Source organism: Oryctolagus cuniculus, chromosome 1 (assembly GCF_051225735.1).
Source record: "Oryctolagus cuniculus isolate XC-2025 breed Fujian yellow rabbit chromosome 1, ASM5122573v1, whole genome shotgun sequence".
Taxonomy (NCBI): domain Eukaryota; kingdom Metazoa; phylum Chordata; class Mammalia; order Lagomorpha; family Leporidae; genus Oryctolagus; species Oryctolagus cuniculus.
In genome coordinates, this window is record NC_142867.1 from 159602771 (window position 1) to 159627857 (window position 25087).

Below are 25087 nucleotides of genomic sequence, written 5' to 3' on the forward strand. Positions count from 1 at the left end.
CCCAGCAATTCAGGCCAGCAACACGTATCTCCTCTGAGAAGAAGAAAGAGACCCCAGTGGCTTTTTTTTTTTTTTTTTTTTTGACAGGCAGAGTGGACAGTGAGAGAGAGAGAGACAGAGAGAAAGGTCTTCCTTTTCCCTTGGTTCACCCTCCAATGGCCGCTGTGGCCGGCGCACCGCACTGATCTGAAGCCAGGAGCCAGGTGCTTCCCCTGGTCTCCCATGCGGGTGCAGGGACCAAGGACTTGGGCCATCCTCCACCGCACTCCGGGGCCACAGCAGAGAGCTGGACTGGAAGAGGAGCAACCGGGACTAGAACCCGGGGTGCCAATGCCGCAGGCGGAGGATTAGCCTATTGAGCCGCAGCGCTGGCCGCCAGTGGCTTTTTTTTTTTTTTTAACAAGAGGGAAAAACAAAAAGGAAGCAAAATCTAAATTAACTCTAGGCCAGATGTTTGATGCAGTGGCTAAAACACCACATCCCATGCTGAAATGCCCAGGTACAGTCCCAGCTGTGCTGCCCATTCTAGCTTCCTGCTGATGCACACCTTGGGAGGCAGTAGGCAATGGCTCAAATAGTTGGGTCCCTACCACCTACATGGGAGACCCAGACTGCATTCCAGTCTCCTGGCTTCTGTTTATCCCAGCCCTGGCTGTTGTGGCCATTTGGAAAGTGAACTAGTAGGTGGCAGATCTCTTTTTCTGCCACTCTGCCTTTTCACTAAAAAACATATCTTAAAAAAATAATTTTCATGAGTACAGTGAAATATCTATTGAAGTATTATGAAGAGGTAGCACATTTCTTTTTAAATAGTCCCCCTAAGGCTAGTTTTGGGGTGAATTCTGAAGAAGAGTTCATGCCTTCCAATAAGGTGATATTATATCACTCACATTCAACTAAAACAGATGTCCGTGCTTGGTTTACGCAGTTTACAAGTTTCCAACTTGTTTAGTTCCTTGTTGAGGCACACTCAGGCTTGATGAACTAACAGATGTTGCCATCCATGAATCATTTTCACCACATTAGTCAGGCCCAGGGGTTGGCAAGCTATGGCCCATGGGCAAAGCCCAGTGTGTTATCTGCTTTGGTAAATAAAGCTTTACTGTATCACAGCCACGTGTGTTCTTTATGTAGTATCTGCTTATTCAACTGCAGAGTTGAGTAGTTAAAATAGAATCCATTTGACCCACAAAGTTGAAAATATTTACTACCTAGTTCTTACAGAAAAAGCTGGCTGATGCCTGGGCTTAGGCTTTAAAATAGGCTCCTGGAAAAATGCTGTTCAGAAATGTCTCAATCTCACTCCATGGACTTTTGCCTTACTCTGTTCCAGGGGCCACACCTTAGATTGCAATGTTTTTTAGAGGCAAAAAAAAATCTCCTCCCCTGCAGATTTATGCTAGGTTACTAGTTCTCAAGTGTCCCCTGGACCAGGGGGCCATAGCGTCACCTGGAAATGCCTCTGAAAAGCAAATTCTTAGGTGTCATTCTGAATCTATTGATTAGCAGCTCTGGGAGTGGGACCCAGCATACAGTTCTGACCAAGCAGTGAGTCTGATGCATGCCAACACTGAGAGTCATTGTTCTAGAGCAGAGCCTGCTAAGAGCTGATAACTTGAAACCAGGATATCTGAATACCCCTTCTTGTGACAATTCAGCGGACAAACTAGATCTTGCACATTGGAGATAGGGTTCTAAGAGCAGGCCTCGAAGTACCACTTATTTATAACATCAGGATAGCGCTCTTTATCAAATAACCAGATTAGCACTTATTATTGCAGCCAAACAGACTGTTGGTGGCAGAAATAGGAAGAATCCAAGTAGCTGTTTCACACAGACATGACAGAGGAGGACAATGGGGTTAAATCCCAAGTGTTTAAGGACCCAAAGCAGCCACTGCATGTCTCAGGGCCATGGCTGTCTCCTGGTTTCTCATCACAAACTGATGCATTTAAGTGATGGAATGGAATGAGACATTTGTTTATAACAGAGAAAAGCAGGAAGGATTTATTTCCAGTACCGAGAAAGATAAGGCTAGAACATGAGAAAATTTTTCAACTGGTATTTTCCCCTTACACGATTGATGCAGGTGTGGCTGTACTATTGTTGTTTTCCTTTGCTTAATGGTCTAATCCATCCCTGGAGCTTCATTCCTGCATGTATTGAGAGAAAGAAATCGCTCCAGTAATGAACAGCTGTGGTTTGGAGGGAGCTAGAAACCTGATCCCAGGAAACAGAGAGGAGCAAACAGAAGTCTCTGCCTTTTTAAGCCAGGGAGAGAAGCAACAAAGGAACAATGAACAAATGCAGGCCTCTTTTTTTAATATCTGAGATTGGCACCTGTTTTTAAAAGCTACTAGAAGTGAATCTGAGACACTAGATGTGAGTGGCGGAGAGAGATCATACAGACAGCTTTGTCCAGAATCAAACAGTTCTGGTGTATGCCTGCCAGACCACAGTAATTACTGATGACAACTTCTTCACTGGCCAATGTGTCCTGATTGTGTGATAAAGTCAACAGTCACTCCAGGGCAAGACAACCCAGAAGGGTGCAGAGAGCAGACTCTAGATTTTTCAATGAGTCTGTCCTTGAAGCCTCGGTCAGATGCTTATTTTTATGTGATTTTTGCTATTGTTCACTATACCTCAAATTCTTCACCTGTAAAGTGGGATAATATCTCTATCCTAGGGTTGTTGGGCAGATTGAGTTAAGTATGTGCAACCCACCTGGCCTAGCACCTGACACCTGCTAAGTGCTCAGCAGCTGCCGCCTCCCCTCAGGGAGACAGAAACTGCCCTCCATCACGGGGTCCAATGGACTTCACTCCATTAAAACATTCACTGCAACCCAGACATGCATATTCTCTAAGAGACCTTGTTTAGGCCCATTTGTAATTAGCCTTTTTCTCATGTTGCCATTATTTTTTTCTTGATGTTATCACTCCTTAAAGGAAACAACTGTCTTTCAGAGGAAGCCGCATTTGCACTTAAAAAATAAGTCAAGCTCACAAAGTTGAACCAGAGGCTCAGGTTTGCTAGTTACTGCTGTAAAGTTAATGCCAGAAACGTGGTCGTATTGTAAGTCATAGTGTTGGAGTTGATGAGACCTGAAACGTTATACCCTGCTCTTTACTGAGCAAGATTCAAATTGGGAGTTAGACACTGGAGTCACGCAGATGGACATCAAAATATCGTTTTTTAAAATTAATGATGACATTGTTGGAGACAGTGACTTAGTACGGGGGTCAAATAGATTTGCCTCCCCACCTCAGCTCTCAGATGCTCACTTGGGAGAAACTCGGGACTATCACAGATACCTTCACCAGGCTCACTGACTGGCCCAGGCCCCTGGGCAAAGAGGAAGAGAGACACTCAGTCCCTGACATAGGATGACTTTCAGGAGGTAATCTGTATCCCATCAAGAAATAGACAATGGGGTGGGTGTCTGGTATAGAGGTCAAACCACCATGGATTATGATGCCCACGTCCTGTATTACAGTGCCTAATCTGAGTCTCAACTCCACTCCCAGTTCTAATTCCCTGCTGATGCACGCCCTGGGAGGCAGCAGATAATGACTCAAATGATTTTCTTCCTGCCACCTATGTGGGATGAGTTCCCAGTTCATGACTTTGGCTTGGCCCAGCCCAGGCTATTACAGAAGTTTGAGGAGTGAACTGGTGAATGTCAACTCCCTGTCTTGAACATAAATTTTTTAAAAATAATAACCACCACCAATATGGCTGTTCAATTCTTTGTATGGAGAGGGGTAACAGAAAACAAGAGGTTAGATGTGCCACATTAATGGAGCTCCCTCCAAATGGAAACATGAAACCAGAGAAAGAGGTTCCCACAACACTGTCACCTCTGTTTTTCATTAAGGATTTAGAAACAACAAAGATTTGATCACATTGGAGTTGACAAGTTATCTTTTGGGAAAGATTCCCAGATGGTTCTTTGTTTAAAATTATGATATAAATCAGTATATGAAACTGTCACTTTTCCCAACTATGCATCAGAAATTGTATTAAACATCATTGCTAGATTCAAAATAATCAACCTCTTTCCTCTGTCTCACGTATGACAATGGCAATCAGTTATTTTAATAATCTTGGTGTTAAATGAAGGTCATCCCTAGCCTCCAGCACCTTAGATGCTAAAATGTAGCTTTCGGCTCCATAGGAACAGAATTAGGTTTCCATTTCAGTGATGTAGATCCTGTTCCTCTCAACCAGAGGAAGTAATAGCTTCCACAACAACCTTCCTGCAAGGGGAAGAATGTAAACCTTTGTTTACAACTTTCTTCCCAGTGGCCAAGACATTTTATTTCTCTAGTTGAGTCCAACTCTGTTAGGTCCTGACAGTAAATATTCAATTTGAAAGTACAGGATGGGGGCAGGCATTTGGCCTAACGGTTAACACACCACTTAAGCTGTCTGCATCTTGAATCTGAGTGCCTATATTCAGTACCTGGTCCAGCTTCCTGTAATGTACACCCTGGGATACAGCAGGTGATGGCTCTACTAGTTGGGTTTTTGCCACTCATATGGGAGGCCTGGATTGAGCTCCCAGCTCCCAGCATTAGCCCTGGTCCAGCCCTAGCCACTGCAGTTATTTGGGGGAGTGAAACAGAGGATGAGAACTCCTTCTCTGTCTCTCAAACAAGTACATTTTTAAAAGTGCAGGACAGACAAACTGAAATCGTGTATTCAAATCTTTAAGAATGTGGAGTCTTCTAGATGTAACCCAGAGGGAAGACGACAAGGGAGTACAGATCCTGGTCACTCAGCACAGGTAACGCCTGTACAAGGACACCATGGGGCCATGGAAGGGCTGTCAGCTCCACTTTCAGCAAGGCACATCAATAGTGTTGAGGCATGACAAGCCCAATTATTCCTGTCCCTTCAACTGAACTAATCCCAAGGTGTAAGTCCTGAGAACTGTAAATTTTACTTGTCTTTTATTTCACAAGCACTTGCTTGAACTATTTCCTGAGTATGAGGTACTATGGGAACCAGAATGTTATGTAAGAGGTTGTGGGGACTATCTGTCAGGGGAGTTTCTAATTCAGTGGATGAAACTTTGATTACAGCAAGGTAGAACAAAATAACTGGCAAGAATTTAAAAAAAAAAAAAAAGTAGAATAAAGAATAGGAACCACCCTAGCATAAATAATTGATACAATCTTGGGAAGTTAGGAAGGGTCTCAGGAACTAGCTTTGGAGACTGAGCTGGGGGTCTCTTTCTCATTCAAGTTCTAAACCATTTGAAAAGTACAAGAAATAATTGGTGTACCCCAAAATATTTCTAGTACTGATAGGGGACAAGTGAGCAGATGTGGCTTTAGGTCTGTTGGCCAAGTGAGCTTAATGACACCCCAGAACCAGGCAGATTTCCATGGTGAGCCTCCCTCCACTCCCCACCTAATGGCTGTGAAATAGGGGAAGCTCCGTCTTTGAACCTGGGAACTGATGGATGAGTGTAAGTATTTCACAGAGGGAAGATCAAAAAGAGCATTCCTTACAAAAAGAACTTTGCATTTGAGGAAAGAGGGAAGAATTGCAGTCACTCTTAATAAAGAAAAAAAGTTTTAAAATACAGTTTGGGAAGCCCAGATTAACATAACCAGCATCATCTCCCTCATTAAGCCCCCTGCCCAGGTCCAGCTCCACACCCTCCACTACCCCACCAGCTCTTCCCTGGGGCACAGGTTAGGTCTTCCCAAGTTGTTTTTTTTAATCCCTAATTCCCCCAGCAGCTGTACTGCTTACTAACTTTGCCAAGAAGCCAAGGAAACTGAATGGCCTGTGGACTTGGGTCCTGGCACATTTGTAAGGTAGTGTGGGCAAAAATATTATAAAGTAAAATGAATTAGAACTGCTCTGATTACCTTACATTTGAGAAGTCAAGGTCAGCCTTTTGATGTGGTTTTTGAACAAGGCAGAGACTAAAAAGAATATAGCTTTGTTTGACAAGAGTTTTCTTGTAGACTTAGATCAATTACATTAAAACATTCAGCCTTCAGACAATGGCCCCAAAGAAAAGAATGCTGGCTTTTTCCTTTTATGAAAGCAATATTTGCCTATTGACCCATGAGACTGGTCATCACATTTCTATTGAAATTATTCATGGGAATGTTGCTTGGATGTCCTGGTAACATATTGACATTAATAGCAGAATATTTCAATCACAACCAACTGCTCATCAGGGAATAACTGTTTCCATTGATTAAGTCAAAAGTCAAGTCAGTTTATGAGCATATAATGTACTTGGAGTTGGTGAATGGGTTTTGTAATTTAGAATTTCCATCTCTTTCCAACCAACAGAACTCAAAAGGTTTAACAAGCTTACTCAAGGACAAAGGAGGAGGCATTTGGGGAGTGACACACCACAAGATCACCTACCCAAAACCTTGCGGTTTTAGCCTGTGGGATATAAGATAAAGGAAATTGGCTTTCCCTGCGTATTACTGATCTGCATGCAATTGCATTCAAACTTTAGGAAAGCTTGTTTCAAATTATTTGTCAGAGCATCCTTATGGATCAAACATAAAATGCATTCATTTCTCTTTCATCTTTATAAATCAATTATACATATAGCTTACTCATTTATAAGCTCAGTATACACAAATAAGCTTCTTTATGTTTGCTTGTTTAACAATATAATTCTTATTAAATGCCAGACTCTATCTTAAGTGCTTTATAAATAAATAGTAACTCACCTTTCACTTAAAACAATCCTATGAACCACAGATCTATCCTGTGTGCTAGATACCATGTAGAATACCAAAATATATTTTAAATATACAGGTTCAGCATCCCTAATCCAAACCTCCAAAAACCAAATATGTTGAGAACAAACATTATGCCACAAGTGTAAAATCCACACTTTAAAACTTTAATGTACAAGATTATTGAAATTATAAAAAATTACCTTCAGGATATACACATATAAGGTGTATATGAAACGTTAAGTGAATTTTGTCTTTGGATTTGGGTCCTGCCCCTAAGACATTTCATTAGACATGCAAATATTGCAAAATCAGAAAATATCTGAAATCCCAAACACTTCTGGTCCCAAGCATTTCAGATAAGTGACACTCAACCTATATCTATATCTAGGTAGGTAGACAGACAGATGTACATTTCTATCCTAGCTCCAGATAATGTTATAACTTTTGTGAAATCTACCAGGCTGTGAAGCTTTCCAGTAATGGGGAGGTGAAATAGGCTAGGGTGACACCTGCTCCAAGTCAATTATGGAAAGTGGAAGTCAGCAGGAAGCCAGATACGGCGACAGAGCAGAGCATCTGAAATTGAGAACACAGAGAGGTGGCAGCTTCTGTTCAGTTCCACCCAGGCAGCCCAGGATACAAGGAAAAGCCTCATCCGAGAATGAGACAGATCAAGGCTAGAGTAGCGAGCAGGCATAGAAGTCATGTGGGGCAAAGTCCTTCCAGGCCAGCCTACACAAGTCAAAGCCACACCCAAGATGTGGGCTCCACGTTGCCCGAAAGGAGCAAGCGAATGTCCCAGCCTTTTTGGGATGTAGAAGGTGGTGCTGCTCTCCAGAAACTAAGGCCATGCAGAGAGGAGCAACTGCTCTCTGCCCTTGGGCTTAGACCTCTGGGAAGGCTAGATCTGAAACCCCTCCACTGTTAGGTGAAGATTCTGAAATTTCATACAGGCGACGACTTCTCTCTTGAAGGGCAGAGAAGCTTATCACAGTCAACAGGTCACTCCCAAGGTCACCAGTTGTGCTCCAAAATAAAGCCCCACTTGGCACCTGTACAGACAATAGGCCTACACCCAACAAAAATCTGAATATTGCCTTTTATAACACCACCTAAAAAAATCTATCCCAAATGCCTGTTGCACAAAAGACCCTCGTGTATAAGTACTCTCTGGTGGGTTTGCATTCTTAGAAAAGAGCATCCAAGGACCTTCAGAGTAATGAAAGACAGGTAAACACTTCCTTGGAGAGAGCGGGGAGGAGGCTAGAAAGGGAATACTTGGTAGCAATTAATAACAAGTCACTCAAAATCCATAAAGGGGATGTTTTCTTAAGGAGACAGAAACATGTCTGTAAGAAGGGCTGGCAAACTGACCCATACTCCTTTCATAAGGCTTGTGGACTAAGAATTTTTTTTTCTGTTTTTAAATGTTTTAAAATAGAACAAAAGAATGATACTTCTAACATATAAAAACAAAGTGAGATTTAAATTTAAGCACTTATAAATAAATCTATTTTACTCATTAGTAGTCCTGTATTACAAAAACTACCCAATTGTATTTTAGAATTCATCCATAAAAACTCTACAGAATGCAGACTCTCTTGCCACCCCCCCCACACACACCCTTTCCCTCCCTGTCACTCAGCCATGTAATCTGTCTCCTCCATGCTGCCCTCTGTTCTCTTGTTTTCTCCCTGCACACAGACTTTTTGATCATCAATTCACCCTCATATCGTCCCATCAGTGCCACCACCAATGGAGGCTTCACTCCCCAAACACGCCTGACCCTATAGTCTACCTTGCACTTCCCCCTCAAGCCCTACATCTCCACTCCAATTCCTGGAAGGAAGAGCTAGCCTACTGCAGATCAAGGCTTGGCCTCCAGACAAACCACATTTGAAAGAAGCCTTGTAAAGCTGCCTTTCAGTGCTGTGTTCAGGGCAGTTCTCTGATGGGGGAGTGTGGATGAGGGAGCAGGAAGGATGTTTCCATTACACGGGCCACCATGAACTCTTGACTGGCTTACAAGATTTCCCACTCAATCCACTCATCTGCTCCCCTGCTTCTGCCCTTTGGTCTCTGATTGTTACACAGAAATGCAAAGCAAGATGACTGCATCAGATGATAGCCAGCCAGGGTAGAGGCTACTCCAAGATTTTATTAAAATGCCTGAGGCACTGATAATATATAAAATTGATAATCTTTCCAGGATTGGAAACAGAAAGGCAAAGAGAGCTTGCCATATCAATTCAAAAGATTTTACATTCTTTGTCTCCAGGATAGAAAATAATAAATGCCATTAGCTTTTAATTCTTGTTAGCACTAAGGGAGGTCTTCCTACTAACCGAAACTCTGTATGTGCAGTATCTTGACAACTCCACATCTCTGGCCAAATTTGCTGAGATTTCACATACCAAGATAAAATAGACAAGCATTTTTATAATAGAGTATTGGTATTAGCCTTAAATATGTAAGAATGTATGAGAAGGTGGTTCATTAATTATCAGGCAAGGAGTTGCCATAGAGAGGAAAAGGCATTGAAGAAATTCACGTTATTTTTACTCCTGCCTCACCCTAAAACAGCTTGGAAACATACATCTTGGGAAATCCCAAACTCAGGGAAAGACCAAGCATCTCTCAAGAAATTCCTTCTCCACCAGAGACCCACAGTCTCTAGAAGGGAAGCATCTTATTGTGTGTGGAAATGTAATTTTCACTGCATGTTGTTTTCATCACTTACTAGGTGGTGTGATATTTTATATTTCCAAATGTTCTTCTTTTTTTATTTTTATTTATTTATTTTGTTTGACAAGCAGAGTGGACAGTGAGAGAGAGAGACAGAGAGAAAGGTCTTCCTTTGCCGTTGGTTCACCCTCCAATGGCTGCCGCGGCCGGCACACTGCGGCCAGCTGGCACACCGCGCTGATCCGATGGCAGGAGCCAAGTACTTATCCTGGTCTCCCATGGGGTGCAGGGCCCAAGCACTTGGGCCATCCTCCACTGCACTCCCGGGCCACAGCAGAGAGCTGGCCTGGAAGAGGGGCAACCGGGACAGAATCCGGCACCCCGACCGGGACTAGAACCCGGTGTGCCGGCGCCGCAAGGTGGAAGATTAGCCTAGTGAGCCGCGGCGCCGGCCCAAATGCTCTTCTAATCACTTATTTTAGATGCAGAATTCTAGTGGCAAAAATGTACAGCAATAATGGTACACGGGATTGGTTAGAATCAGGTTTGGCATTCATTCACAATTGGGCATATCATTAAGACTTACTAAAACATATTTGCATTTACTATCCACTTCCAAGTAAGGCCAGACACACCCCAGTGATAGTTATGTTGTTTGAATACATAATGTAGCCTACCTCCAAAATACCAAGGCAAAAGCCATAACACATGTATCCATAGAAGACCTCAGAGACATAGCAGTTACACTAAGGTGCATTTTTTTCCTTCTGTCATCCCTAACTATTTCCTTGAGCTCACTCGGCTCCTAAGTACAAAGAATTTCCTTTTGCAAAAACGTAGCATGTTAAAATATTCTCTTTCTGTATAGTATTTCCATAGTTATACCCAAATATTCAATGTCACAACTGGGAATATTCCTAATTGTAAGAAGCTTAATATGAATATTTTTGAATGTCGTCAGACACAACTTATTGCCAGCTTTATGTAGTTTTCATTAATCTATCTCACACTTTCCAGACCATGGAAGAGAGGGACTAAATAGTTAAAGCCACCAAGTACCCAATTCTAAAACTATTTGTAAAAGCAGTGGTACTGTTCAAACCTCAGGCACTGTGATCAAGTAGGCAATAAATTGATGCCCATTTAAATGAGACAACTTGACTGTACTACAGCAATTGCTACTCTCCCTCAGGTCTGTTCCGTTTGAAAAGTATGTCTTTGGGTTCCTGAGCCGTTACAGCCACATTACATGTCATCAGTGACCATGTTTCCACTGACGGAATCAATCACTGAGGCCAAAACCAGGTCATCCCCGTAAGAAGTGGTGGAGGAAGTGATGAGGCAAATTTAAAACTGCCCAACATAAAGTGTATTGATAAGTTCTCACAGCATGTGTAAGCTGAAACACACTCATCCTGCACACAAACTAAAGTCCTCCAGAGCCGCACAATCCCAGCACTGATCAGACCAGTCAGCTGTGCTCATGTTCTTGCTGGATGGCTCCAGCTGATAAACAGCAGTGTCTACCCCCCACTGACTGGCCTAGTCTCCAATTGTTCAAGAGCTTCAAGAAGTCAGCTCTCAGTGACCAAAACTGTAGTAGACATGAATTGTTGCCTAGGACTATAAAGATGAAAGTAAAGAACAATGTCCATGCTCTATCTCTGTGTTATTGTGAACTATTTTCTGATAGCAAATAAATGATCCCTTAGGCCTGGAAGCATTTTTATGTCAAGATTACCATATTTGATCTAAAGAGCTTATTTAGTTTAATCAAAAAACTCAGTTATCCAGGCATCTCACCACAATACACAAAATGTCTTCAGAAGTACATGACAACTCAAGCACTTGAATTCACTGATTCTGTTTTTATGTCAACAGAAAGAGAGAGATAATTGTTGTTAAGCATAATAATCATAAAGATAGTTTGGAATTTTCAAGACCACCTATTCCTGCCACTTGTCTTCCTCACAATGCCCAACCCAGTCTTGGTTTAAGCCAACTTACTTTTTTTTCTGCAGTAGGAACCCAGGCTGTATTATAAGACAGAACAAAATGTGACAAAAGTTTAAGGTTACCTTATACAAAGAATTAGAGTTCAATATATAATTAGAAGCTGTAGGTCAACAATGCAGCTGCTAAATCTAGCACCCTAACTCACATTTTTGTAGGCAATAACGCTTCCTGTCCCTAAACTGCAAAAGCTGAAGAATGTGGCAAGCATTTTGCTGGTCCTGCTTAAAGCAACTCCGTATTGCTCTAAAATTAAAATCTAAAGGAAGTTTCTAAGAACGACTGCAAGCCTTTGGAGATTATAGAAAATGAAAGACGATTGCAATCACTACAGAATTAACCTACTTTTCCCCAAAACTGAAAGAGCAAATATTCACAAAAAGATCCCTGAGGGACCTAAATAAAATGAATTTTTCTCCTGAATAACAGAAATTCTGTTTTTCAAATGTAAATCTAAATAACACTTTTTTTGGAAACTGACCAGAATTTAGCTGAATAAGACATAAACATATGAGACTGTTCAAATGAATTTTTTTGTAGGCATAAAGAAAATGGCAGTGAGCCCTGTAAATCCAGCCCTGTTGCTTATTCTGTGGATTCCCAAAACCCTTTATGTTGCTAATAAAAATGTACCATTTTTGGTATTTCAAAAAATCTGTTTCATAACTGTGAAGTCATAGCCTACAGATTCTAATTGGAAATCTGTCAAATTTTTCTAGAGATTTTCAAGATAGCACATGTCGAAAATAGTTTAGAAAATAAAGTGTGAGTAGAACACAATAGAAAGAAGGGTAAGAGAGAGGAATGCAAGGATGGGGGTGGGGAGTCTACAGTGTGCTTCACCTGCAGAGTGCAGCCCATTGAAGTATCTGAGCAACTTTGATTGCTATAATTCCTCTGTGTGTGGAGTTTTGGTGGAGAACCATCTTCACACACGTTTCCAAGCCCTCAGTGAGGTTCACAAATTAACACAATCTTATGCTCTTTGCAGATGTATCCATGTGCTTCACTGAGGGTGGGGTTTTATAAGGGTCCAGGAGCAAGGCATTCATAGGTAGGCTTCAAGAAGCCATGAATTCCTTGAAATTGCATAGATACATTTTAAGTCTTTCCTTTTGTGCCCCTACTTTTCTAAACAAAGGGTCACCAGCTTTCACCAAATACACAAAATTACCCTAAGGTTTTCACCTCCAAAACATTAGCTAAGAACCACTGCTTTGGGTCATTACTAATTGTTCTATCTAATTTTCCTTTCCCAGGAACAAAGGCAATGTGGTGTGTGTGTATGTATATGTGTGTGCTGCCTGTGGGGTTCTCACAACAGGAAACCTTAGCATTACCATATCTTATTTACATTAATACTATTTTAGGCACGGTCTGATTTTCTATCTATTATAACTAAGATATTTAAATTAATTTAGGCTACAAAGGCTTTTATTATCTGTTACAAATTTTCTATGTCTCATCAGTGAAGAGAATAGAGAATTTGGAAGCATAGATATATTCAAAAATCAAAACAGAAAAGGGTGATGTCTGCTCCACCCAGTTTTTAGCACTGAACTTGAAGGACTGATTCTCAGGAACTGCCTTCTTCAGAGAAGGGGACATCAGGTCACTGCTCTCTCTAGTTTCCTCTGGGGACAACAAAAAACAAATCTTGCCATCTTGCCTCAGTCAATAATCATTTTCTGAACATTTTAAATGCAGATTTAAAAGAACACCCATTTTTGTGTCATTGGCATTTTGGGCCATTCCTGTTGTGATGAAAATTAAACCATGAGAAGCACTGACATAGAAAAGATCAGGCCCTGGGAGACTTAAATACTTCTGTTTTAGAAGTAAAACAGGTCACATAAGTCAAATATAATCTCTTACTAAGAGCAAGAAAACAAACCCCAAACTACTGTTTGTTATTGGGAAGCAATAAAACCAAAGCAAAAGGGTAAAGGAGAGAAGTCAGACTACCAAGGATTTTTGTCTTTTTTTAGCTCACATTTATAGGAGTGACACAGAATTTTTATCACTTCTTTAAGATAACTGTTTGGTGTGCCCTATAAAAACCATCTCAATTTTATAGTGTTACTTAATTCCCTAACCATTGTGAGGAGCCGAGGAGAGAAAGTACCATGTGATTGCAAACAGAGCAAAAGGAAGTGATTCAGGGAACACGGATGCTACTGCAAGTGTCATTGGGAAATAAATTTCTCATCAGGCCTCTCATAGACATTCAATTTTAATACTTCCCTTCAACGTGTTAAGTTGAACCATACATGCAGCACTGACAGTACAGCAATTTTCACCTGAAAACACAGTGCCTTACAGTTCAGCATGAATAGCTTAAATACTGTCAGAAGGATCTGCAAACCCCATTAATTCAGCAGACATGAACTGAGCACCCATTGTGTACCTAACACTTTGCTCAGGGTAAGGACAGGACAATGGCACATGCCGTATCTCTGGGGTAATCTGTGATGGTGCTTAGGTTGTTAAGAATCAGTTCAAGTTGACCATCTATGGTTGGAAAAGATAGACACATAATTCATTCAGTAGTTGAGTCAACAACTTAGAATAACCCCCAGCTGATTCTGATAGTTTAACAAAAAGAGTCATGTAGGCATTTTCTCACCACTGTGATAACTTCAGGAAGGGGCAATTTTTAACTTCCCATGTTTCCTATAGGAACTGAACCACTTGCTTACGATCATGTTGAGTTTCCAATCTTTTGGCTGCTGGCCCAGTATTTTCTCTGTTGATCAATTCTCTCTTGCTGCTCACCCTAAGGGCAGCCCTGCAAAGAAAGGAAACTGATGCTTTATCTCGGGCAGAGGGCAAAATCAAATAGACTCTCTGGTGGGAAAATTCTACAGAAGCGTTTCCTGTACATTTTCATGCAATATTTTATCCCTTCATATCTTGCTACCTCCCCTGTGCTCAGTAATTTTAGTTTGTGCTTTTTGTTTCTCTTTTTGTTTCTTTGGTTTGCTGGCTTTGTGTTCTTTTCCCTTTTTTTCCTTTTCTTTTCCTTTTTTAATGCAGGAATCGGTCAAGGCGTTCCAGTGGTGGCACTCATTGTGGAAGGAGGACCCAATGTGATTTCGATTGTTTTGGAGTACCTTCGAGACACCCCTCCCGTGCCGGTTGTTGTCTGTGATGGGAGTGGACGGGCATCTGACATCCTGGCATTTGGGCATAAATATTCAGAAGAAGGCGGGTAGGTAATTTGCCAGGGCTCACGGTAGACCATTGTGTACAGACTGTTCACTGCAAGCTTGGAAAAGAGGGGGATTCGTTTATTATGTTTGGAGGAGCTCAGCAAGCCCGCACATCAAAACCAGCAATCAGCAAGCTGTCTAAAGGTTGTCTGTTATGGGACGGTGGTGGGGAGGGACAGAGGAACATGTTCTGATGTCCTAGGAAGTGGGACATCTCACAGACGCTTTCCTAGACCACACTAACAATAAAGGGGATGAGAGAAAAGAGGCCATAGGAGGTGGTTTCTTTCCTCTGCATTTCTCCATCTCCCTTCCTCTCCACATAGAGACAGAAACTGAATTTGAACTCCTGAAGCACAGCTAATCTAGGACACATAGTGCAGGTTAATAACCTAGGAAAAGCCGGATGAGCAGCTTCCAGATTTAACCTCCAGACATCAGCCTGGCCTAGAGTGACAAAAGCCTCTGGGGTCTGTGCTGCTGTGTCCCTCCAGATGGACCTCTCAATGGTAACCACTCTGGACCTCTGTGAACTTCTCCTGAACGCCTCATACTCTGTCCTTGGCCCCTTGGGCTCCTAATGCTTCCTTCAAGAGCCCAGGGCTTCCACCCCCAAGGAGGATTCTTCTGTGCAGTCTTCCCCTATAAGCTGAGTTCCCACTCAATAAATAGCTGTGAATGAGCTTAAGGAAGAGAACTTAGGGGAGCCTTTCAAGTTTTCAATTAAAGAACGCCTTAATTAACTCTCCAAACACATGAAAACAGTGGAAGAAAGAAACCCCAAAGGAGATGTGGTCTTTTATCCATGCCTATATAAATACACAGTGAGGTCTACCAGGTACCATACATAGTGCTGAACAGAGAGATAAACAGAAGAATAACACGTGATTGCCACCCTGGAGAAGCTACAGTAAGTCCAGTAAAGAGACAAGCTTGCCATTACAATACACTTACAGCAGGACACTCCCTCTTTGATTTCTGAGTCTCCATAGTTGTAAAGCAGCAACTCAACACCATCTCTTCTCTCCCCATCCCAGGCCTTATCTTTGTCAATGGCCCAGAATGCCAAGTGACCCATTAAAACAGCAGGCTCACTTGGTTACCACATGAAACTTAGGCTGTGAAATGAAAAATAATGCAATGCACAGGGGCTCCAGCTGAATATAGCAGCAAACCTCAACAGTCACGTTAAACCTAGTTAAAGCTTTGATACATACACAAAAATAAAATACAATAAAAACTAATTTTTATTAGCTCAAAGATGGAATTTACTACTGAAAATTTTAATTGAATTACGAATACCTTCTACTTTGATGGCAAATATTGCTCCATTTATACCAAAGGACAGTAATACCATGCAGTTTTTATTTTCTCCTTGCAAGATTGTTGAAAAAAAAAGAAACACACACAAACACACACACATAACCCATCAATACTTCACAATTTAGGGTTATAGACAAGTCATTTTGCTTACCAATTAATTTTACACTTGATCTTAACCAAAAGGCCGAGAAGTGATACCGATTAATTTTATATTGACATGTTAATACATAAAAGTAGCACAGATCAGTTCTTACTCCAATTTGTTCATGTTAATTTACCAACTTGAATCTCTACACTTCTGTCTCTAGACAATTATTAGACATTAATATGAAGACATTTCACTTAAGTGCTTAAAATAAAATAGAAATACAGAAGTTGGGATTCTAGTAAATTCTCATTTTCTTGAAGATATTTCTCATCTGTGTATTGCCTGTTTCTCTATTCTTTTGTCTTCTTCCTGCAGTCTACCTTTTGACCAGTTATTATTTCCCAGCTTCATCAACAGTGTGTAGAAAAGAAAAAATGAAAAGTAAAATCTGTCTAGTGATTTAACTGTTCTGTTAAATGAGTTCATGGGAGAGACAATATAATTTCTATAGTGAACGTATGTTATTATCAGGGAATCTCAATTATGCTTATCACTATCTCCACAGATAATGTAGAATGTGTGTTTTTTTTAATGTGGAATGAAACTTTAGGGAAAATTTACAATATACAAACACATTGTTCAAGTATATAGCATACAATGCATATGGATTTGTTTCATTTTTACAAAATCCAAAAGTGACATGCTAATTTTTAGCATAGATTGCAGTGCTCTGTGTATATAATTATTTACTGTCTTAAAAACAACATTGTGTATGATACAAGCATTGATTTAATCTGAATTTGTCAATTATAGATTAGTTCTGAAAAAGCATTTCTACAGATTGGTCATTTAGCCTAGCTGTTTAGATGCTGGTTAACATGCCCAAATTCCACACTGGAGTAGGGTTTGGTACCCAACTCTGATTCTGGACTCCAGCTTCTTGCTAATGCAAACTCTGGTATGTAGTAGTGATGGCTAAACTAATCGAGTTCCCACCAACTATGTGGAAGACCAGGATTGAGTTCTTGGCTCCTGGCTTTTAACTTGCCAAAGACTTTCTAAGGGAGATTAAAACATGGCAGGAACGTAAATAACAGGAGGGTCACATGTGTCCTGGTTAAGGCACTAAGTTTTCTGAAACCATAGAGGATTTAACACTTGAGTAGGCATCCTCACAAGAATCCTTTCAATGGAACAGTATGTGTTAATTATCCACAAAATGGCAATATAATCCAACAGTTTCACTTCTGCATGATGGAGGAGAAACTATCAGATCTTCTCTTACCTAACTCAGCACATAAAAAACAATCTATTTGAATAAGATTGAATGCAGTTGATAATGGGGTCAAATTCAGTCAGATGGCATGGTAGCGGGGTGTGTGTGTGTCTAACGAGATGAAAAAAGCCAAACTCATTATTGTCTACACTCGCACACACCAATGCATATTTCTCTGACCAAACGTACAGTTTTTCCACACCCCAAGCAAGCAACCAGTTCTGTAGTAGTATCAGCTGGGTGCCCTAATTCAATTCAGTGCTGATTCTGTCTACCTAGACACAGTGTCAGCTTCACAGGTTAAAGTTACCAAAATTGACCCCTCTTTCAGATAATATCCTCAAGTTCCAATTTGATTTACTTGTGCTTCTGACCAATCAGCTATCAACTGGGGTTCCCACAACACCCTATTCAGATTCAGTGCATTTGCTAGAGCAGCTCACAGCACTCAGGGAAACACATTTATTGATTTAATATAAAGGCTATCACACAGGATACAGATGAAGAAATGCACAGGGCAGGGTATGTGGGAAGGGGCTTAAGCTTACATGCCCTCTCTGGGTGCCACCCTCTAGGAACCTCCATGTATTCAGCTCCCCAGAAGTTCTCTTAGCCTTGACTTGTTGAGTTTTTAACAAAGCAGTCATTACACTGGCATGATTAAGTCATTGACCATTAGTGAACAACTTAACCTTGGATTCTCATTCTCCCAGGAAGTTGGGGGATGGTGCTGGGTCCCAATTCTCTAATCCTACTTTGGTCTTTGTGGCCACCAAGCCCCAAAGCTGAAGCTACCATCCATCAGTCAATTCACAAGCATATAAAGACACTCGGCACTTTGAAGGATTTTAGGAGACATGTGCCAGCAAACAGAAACAAAGTCCAAGTATCTTTTGTACATTATCACATGTATTATTAAATGAAATATATATATTCAAATCCAGATAAATTAATAAATACACACATACTTTAAAACTAAAGTAAAGACAAAGCTAGGACTGATAACATGATTTTTCAAATCAACTATGAGGTTTTTTTATTGCTTGCTTTAGGCACCATAAATAGTATGAAAAAGTGTAACTCTCATTATCTTACTGAACTAACATAAAAATGAATAATTTTCATTAGATGACCATTACTTAGATTAGAGAAGCCAGAAAGAGATATAAGTTGGAGTAGCTAGAGAAAGTTCTACGGAGAGAATATTATTGCAACTTTTGCCTAGTGGTGTGTGTGTGTGTGTGTGTGTGTGTAAAGTTACATAGATCTGTGTTATTGTTTCCAAGCTCCACCAGACCAGTGTAGCTCCATTTAATTAAGAAAGTGCAAAATAAAACACTTTCATGTCATGTCACGGTTTGCTATTGGACTCCTCCTGACTCCAATTCTGTGTCAACATAGGAAGGATGGAGCATTGACTTTAAACAGGGATCTAGATAGAGTTCAAGGAAGAAAGTACTACATAAAAGAAGATCTTTATTGATCTAAATTAGCCAAGTCAGTTCCCTACATAGATTAAATTGGCTTTAGAATTGCCTAACTCCAAGCTCCTTTTCACTGCATGTCTTTGAACATGAAGAGAAAACATCAGAAAGAAAAAACATAGGGGGATAATTTGTTAAACAGAGAACTCCTTTTAAGAAAACCATTGTCCACAAATTTTAGAACTCCCTGCGAAGCCAAAGAAGATTTCAAAGGTATCCACTGATTACTTTCCTCTGAGACTTGCTTAGCTAACTCTTGGCTACTTGTGTTATAGAAAATATTCAAAATAAGCATGTGGTTATCAGCAGCCTGTTTGACAATCACCTGGAGTGCCTGAAGAAATATAGATTCCCCTAAATATCCTGATTTTGATGCCCCGAGGGGTAGGGCCCAGAATTTTATTCGAAACCAAAACCCTGCCACACTTTCAGAAAATCCTAAAATTTGTCAAAATTATATTTCTCCTTATACTTCTCTCATGTTTTTTTTAACTTTTATTTAATGAATATAAATTTCCAAAGTACAGAATATGGATTACAATGGCTTCCCCCCCATAACGTCCCTCCCACCCGCAACCCTCCCCTTTCCCACTCCCTCTCCCCTTCCATTCACATCAAGATATATACTTCTCTCATGTTTTTCAAAACAACTTCTTCAGTGTCTGTGCATAGCAGGCATTCTCCTCACAAGTCTCCACGTCACCATAAGCACCTTTCACCCTCCTGTCAAAGTTTGGGTTTGGAAGCCAGTTGATGTGAAAAGTGTCTCTAACACAAATCACCACATCTGGAAGAGTGGAAACTTCTCCCCTAAAGACCTAGTTACACCATGAAAATACTGTTTTTGACAAGACAGGTAGACTTATCTGTTAGTATTTTTATCTAGAGAGTAACTCTGAATATTATCTATTTTATATATTGCACTTTGACCTGAGATTCCATTTGAGAAAGAGGTCAGGGGCTTTAGAAAGTGAAAATCAATGCACTGGGCAAGTGGGAGGTTGAAACTTTTCAGTGGTGAACTCGGTAGTAAGTGGAATGGAATGGTTCAATGTGCCTCCCTAACAGCTAAAAGAATCACAATCAACCAGCACTGTTTCACTTTCAAACCTGTGCTTTTCTCACCTTCCAGTTTTTTTTAATTCATTATATACTTTGAACTGGAGAGAACATAATTTGCAAAGGCAATGAGTGAACTGAATGTCCCTAAGAGGGAGAGGGGGAGGGGGAGGGAGGGAGAGAGAGAGAAAGGGGGGAAGAGGGAAACAGAGAGAGAGAGAAAGGGGGGTGGAGAGGGAGAGAAATATTTTCCATCTGCTGGCTCACTCCCTCCCCAAGTGCCTACAACAGCCAGGAGTCAGGAACTCTATCTGGTCTCCCACATGGGCAGCTGATGCCAAAGCATTTGAGCCTTGAGACATCATCTGCTGCCTCCCCAGATACATTAGCAGGAATCTGAATCAGAAGCAAAGTAACCAGGACTCAAACTACCATTGCAATTGGGGATGTGGGCATTCCAAGTGCCAGGTTAACCCACTGAGCCATAATACATGCTCCAAATACATTTAAATAATAAAAAAGAGGAAAGCAAAAACAACTAAAATGTACAATTTTCTGAGTTCCACCCTCAGATTTTCGAATTCAATAAACCTCACTGGAGATGGGTTTTTTGCTTGTCAAAAGACTACCAGGAGATTCTGATTCTGCTGGTTGAGGGACCGTTCTCAAAGGGTAACTTTCCTAGGGCCTCTCTCTTCTTGGCCCACACCCACCAAGGCAGTTATGAGGCATCTCCAGGGCCCTCCTCAGTTCCATGAGCTTCTCTGTAAAATTCACTTCAAATCCCATTCTTTTGCATGAACTCAAGATCCTGCATTCTAGCCTTGCCTCTCCAGAGCCATCTCAACCAATGAACTTCCCATTCACCCTCCAATCGACAGAACTGTTCTCCCTACCATTTTCCAAGCACACTGTGCCTCCACAGGCATCTCTGCCTTACGTGAAATGGACAAATACCTTTCTTTACCCACTTCATTGCTAGTGATTTTTTCTTACAAGTCTACAAACCTAGACTCTCTTTCATGAAAAGATGTAGTGAGGGCTTTAAAATCTACAAATATACTTAAAAATCCATCTGAGTGAGGCACAGATAATAAAATGCTCTAGTATTTAATTTCTTGCCTTTACAAAATGAATTCTGAATCAACCTGGCCAATATTGGAATCTGTAGATGCTAGAATTTTAGTGGTTTAACATCCCACCCAGTTGTATTATTAATAAATAATGCTTGGGATGTTAATGGATTTTTTTCCACATTCCTTATGCAATTCTCTGGTGTTGATCATAAACCACAGGAATGATGAAAGCTGTTCAGCAGTGACCATCTGCTATAATCCTCTTCAACCAGAGAAACACTAAAAATGCTTTAAAGAAAGATTGTAGCATTAACTCAACTCACAATTACTATTGTCTATAAAAGTCTCCATTCATTTTCATTAAAACCTTTTATTATCCTAATTGTTGGGCAACTGTCCTAGAGTTGATGCACATATTTATATTTTCTGGGAATATTCAATGCAAAGTTAGTGTCCATCCATAAGCAGAAATCCCTAAAGCTCTTGAGTAAGCTGTAAAAATCTATTCCTCAGTCTCTACCCATAAAAGCCACGTTTAGCACCTTGGAGACAGACCCAAAATATGGAGATATTTAATCCTATAATCTCCATAGTTCTTGCCAAGCAATAGTATATTTGAGATTTTGTCTCCAGTGTAGGAATGAACAAAGTTTTCATCTTGAGTGTCGACTCTAATCAGTTGGTGGCGGCTTCCTGAAATACAAAAAGAATGGTGTCAAGACCACATCTAAGAGAAAAAGGTGCTGTGATAGATTAACAATGTCTACTGAGGCAACAAAGGGAATTTACAATCAACATGCCCCGTGTGTCTACTCTTAAACTGGAATGAAGCCAAACATCTTATAGATACTCCCATATGTATAAGACTACCAGGCAATCATCAAGTAATACAATAAATTATGAACCAAATGGGAAAAAAATCCTAGTTGCCTAAAGATGCTGAGAACAAAGGAAGTGGTCCATTAAAAAGATCAACACTGTAAAGCACATCAGTGTTTCAATTATCAGATGATATCAGCATTTCCACACAGAATGATGCATAGGAGATGAAGGGCAAGGAGGTCTTCACTGGAGGTTACTTTTGGGACAAGTCAGCTGAGCAATTGCCTACACATAATGCATGAGAATTTTTTTTAAAACTAGGAACTCATCCATCATACCACATATAACAAAAGTAGAGAAAATTTATTTTTCTCAACATCACAGAGAAAGATATGTGGTTAGGATTATCTTGACAAATTATATTTAGGTGAGAATCTATATTTGTAATTTTCTTTCCCAACACCCCTGACCCTCTCCCCAAAGCCATGCTTGATGAATTGAAATTAGGATGTTGTAAGGCTTCTACCTGCAGGGTCTTGACATATACATTATTTCATTAACTTTATGAGGTGTAATGATTATCATCCTCATTTTATAAATGAGGAAATTAAGGACAGAAAGGTCAGGAAATCTGCTAGACATCTCAGGACTAGAAACTGGTTTGCCCAGGCAAATTGGTGCTAGAGCCAGGGCTCGTGTCAGCTTTGCCATTTTGCCTTCCACGCAGAAGAGACCCAGTGCCTGCCACAGGTTTCTCTTGCGTTCTCCAGAGCGGAGTTATTTCAGACAACACAGGGGGCTGCACCTAGCCTGCATCTTCTCTCTCCCCTTCCATGTGCTAGTTACCTTCTCCCCTGCGCAAACGCTGAGCCGGCATCTCAAACACGTCCAGTGAAAGTTGCCTGTGTTTTAGCCTGCCTAGAGATTGCGCATGTCTCAGCCCAGCCCTGATTCTTTTCCACAGGACTTAATAGAATGAACATCGTGACCACCTCTCTGGCCCAGCTATGGATGGTGCCCCCTGCTGGGATGCCATTTGGAATGAACCTGACCATGTGTTTTACTTACACTTTTGGCAGCAGCAAGGCTGCCTGACCATGTGGCAGTCCCTGTGTTCTTTGGCAATGCTTCACCTTCTACTCAGCGGCACATTCATAACCAAAGGCAAAGGAATGAGGAGAAACTGCATGGACACCATCAACACTGTTTAGAATTTCTCACCTGAATGTCTCAGGAGTCTCTGCCTAAGGCAGACAGTTTGCCGCTCTGTCATCCCCAAGAGTGGTGCTGTCCAATAGAATGTTCTGTGATAATAGAAATGTTCTGTTTCTCTGCTGTCCATATTGGATAAGCCCAGAGCACCTTCACTGTGGCTAGTGTGATTAGGGAATTGAATTTTTATTTAATTCTAGCTCATTAGAATTCAATTAGCCATACCTGAATGTCCTCAATTGGTTTCCAACACATTGGGCATGCTTGAATGTCTGATACATTTCCATGTTACAAGAGGGCTTCAAACAATTCCTGGAAGCCTGTAATTAAAAGATAAATTTATTTTGGTGAAAAACATTTTTTGAAACTCATCGATAGTTTTTCATAATACACACATTCCATGAATGAAGATCTCTGACATTTCTACCTTCATATTTGTAAATACTTATCTCCGTCTATCAGAGGTGGGGAATATCTGGCCTGCAGGCCATGTAAGGCCAGCAAAATCATTTGATCTGGCCCTGCCAAGGCAACTACAGGTTTGACTGAAAATTCAGTTAATCTATACAGGCTAATTTTTAAGGTAATAATTTAGGATTGCCTGAGAATGTTGTTATAAGTATCTAGATGAAAAGGTTCCCTACTCCTGAGAAAGGCAGAGGAAAAAAGATATCGTCCATCTGATACTTCATTCTTCAAATGCCTACAACAACAGCCCAAGCCAAGTCAGATCCAAGACAAGAGTCCAGAACTCCATCCAAAGCTCCCACATGGGTGGCAGGGGCCAAGCACTTGAGTTATTATCTGCTGCCTCCCAGGATGTAATAGCAGAAAATGAGATCAGAAGCAGAGTAGCTGGGACTGAAACTGGCACTCTGATATATAGGATATGGAAATCCCAATAACCTTGTTAATAACCAACTGCACCACAATGCTTACTTCAATCTTTATATTTTTGATTATACTCTTCCTGCCAACCAACATTATGTATTCATTCCACAAATTTTTTTTGATCTACTATGTTCTCAACACTGTTCTAGACACTGATGAAAACCTAACAGAACACAAATAGACAAAACTTATGGAGCTCATATTTCAGCAGGGTTTGGTGGGTGATACATATATAGTATAATAATTTGTGAGAGTGAGAGGCTATGCAGGAAAGACAAGGGGATGGTAAAAAAGTTTTTTTTGTGTGTGTGTGTGTTAAGCATATTAGGACTGAGGGAAGAAGAGAATACACCTTGTAACATACAGCCCATACATCCCCAAAGCTTACAGTCTGGCCAGTGTTTTCCTAATCTTTCATACAATGTGCCAGATGTCAAATTCATGGTATGGAGCTTATCTCAGAAGAGGTACTAAATGCCTCTTTTGCCTCTCTCACAACCTCAACTCACCACCCATCTTCTGTTTCCTTTAATATGTGTATCTGTGCCCTCTGTTTTACTATAGCTAGCTCAGAATTCTAGATTGGGTGTTTTTAAAATAAAAGAAAAAATATAAGATATGATCACCCTATGGATAGTGATAAATTTGTCAGACAACTGATTGGATCATCAATGTGTGTGCCCCATTATGGGCACTTTCTCTAAGGTCCTTCTAACTACTTACATTGCTAGATGAACCCTTAGGAAAGGCCCAGGTAAACATCTTTCCTAGGCTAGACAAAAAACAAGAGCAGAGCTACTCTTTCTCACAGACCTTGGATGAGAGACACTGTTCGTACCTAGAGTTGAACTTCAATAAATGACTGGGCAAAATAATCTCCTAACCAGCCCAGCCCATCTTTCAGTCATTGTTACATGTCCATTCAATCTTTCCAAACGTTCTAATCACCATTTTCTGAAAAACATCAACATCAATTAGTTAAGTGTGAATTTAACATAAATCATCACTTATCCTAAGAGTTGCTCTTAGGGCTTCTAATTGTTGAGCAAAATATTTATTTACCTTTTGATTAATAAGGGGAACTTGGGCATTTGATAGTGCAGCAAAGTAATTCTGGAAAATTATGGGTCCGTGAAATGTTGAGTCTTCCCATGTATAAGGTACAGAACGTCTCATCTCAGGTATAAAAGAAAACATCCACTTGTCTCCAGTCAT

General features: G+C 40.7%; 1 protein-coding gene and 1 long non-coding RNA gene across 31 annotated transcripts in view; one reads left to right on the forward strand and one right to left on the reverse strand.

Moving 5' to 3' along the window:
• The window catches only part of TRPM3 (transient receptor potential cation channel subfamily M member 3), a 1000643-nt gene that overhangs the window by 736835 nt on the left and 238721 nt on the right, over window positions 1–25087 (forward strand). For all 28 annotated transcript variants that reach the window (XM_089336758.1, XM_089336764.1, XM_070050833.2 and 25 more), the window contains one exon: window positions 14466–14640. In XM_089336758.1, coding sequence (XP_089192884.1) covers window positions 14466–14640 — 175 coding nt within the window. The remainder of the gene's footprint in view (window positions 1–14465; window positions 14641–25087) is intronic.
• The window catches only part of LOC149128715 (uncharacterized), a 135884-nt gene continuing 130290 nt past the window's right edge, over window positions 19494–25087 (reverse strand). The window contains exons 4-5 of one of the 3 annotated variants that reach the window (XR_016236802.1): window positions 23207–23301; window positions 19494–21640 (exon numbers count right to left, since the gene is read on the reverse strand). This is a non-coding gene — a long non-coding RNA (uncharacterized LOC149128715). Of the gene's footprint in view, window positions 21641–21965; window positions 22055–23206; window positions 23302–25087 lie in introns of those variants that run through there. The other 2 variants (XR_016236796.1, XR_016236805.1) reach the window with 2 other exon arrangements.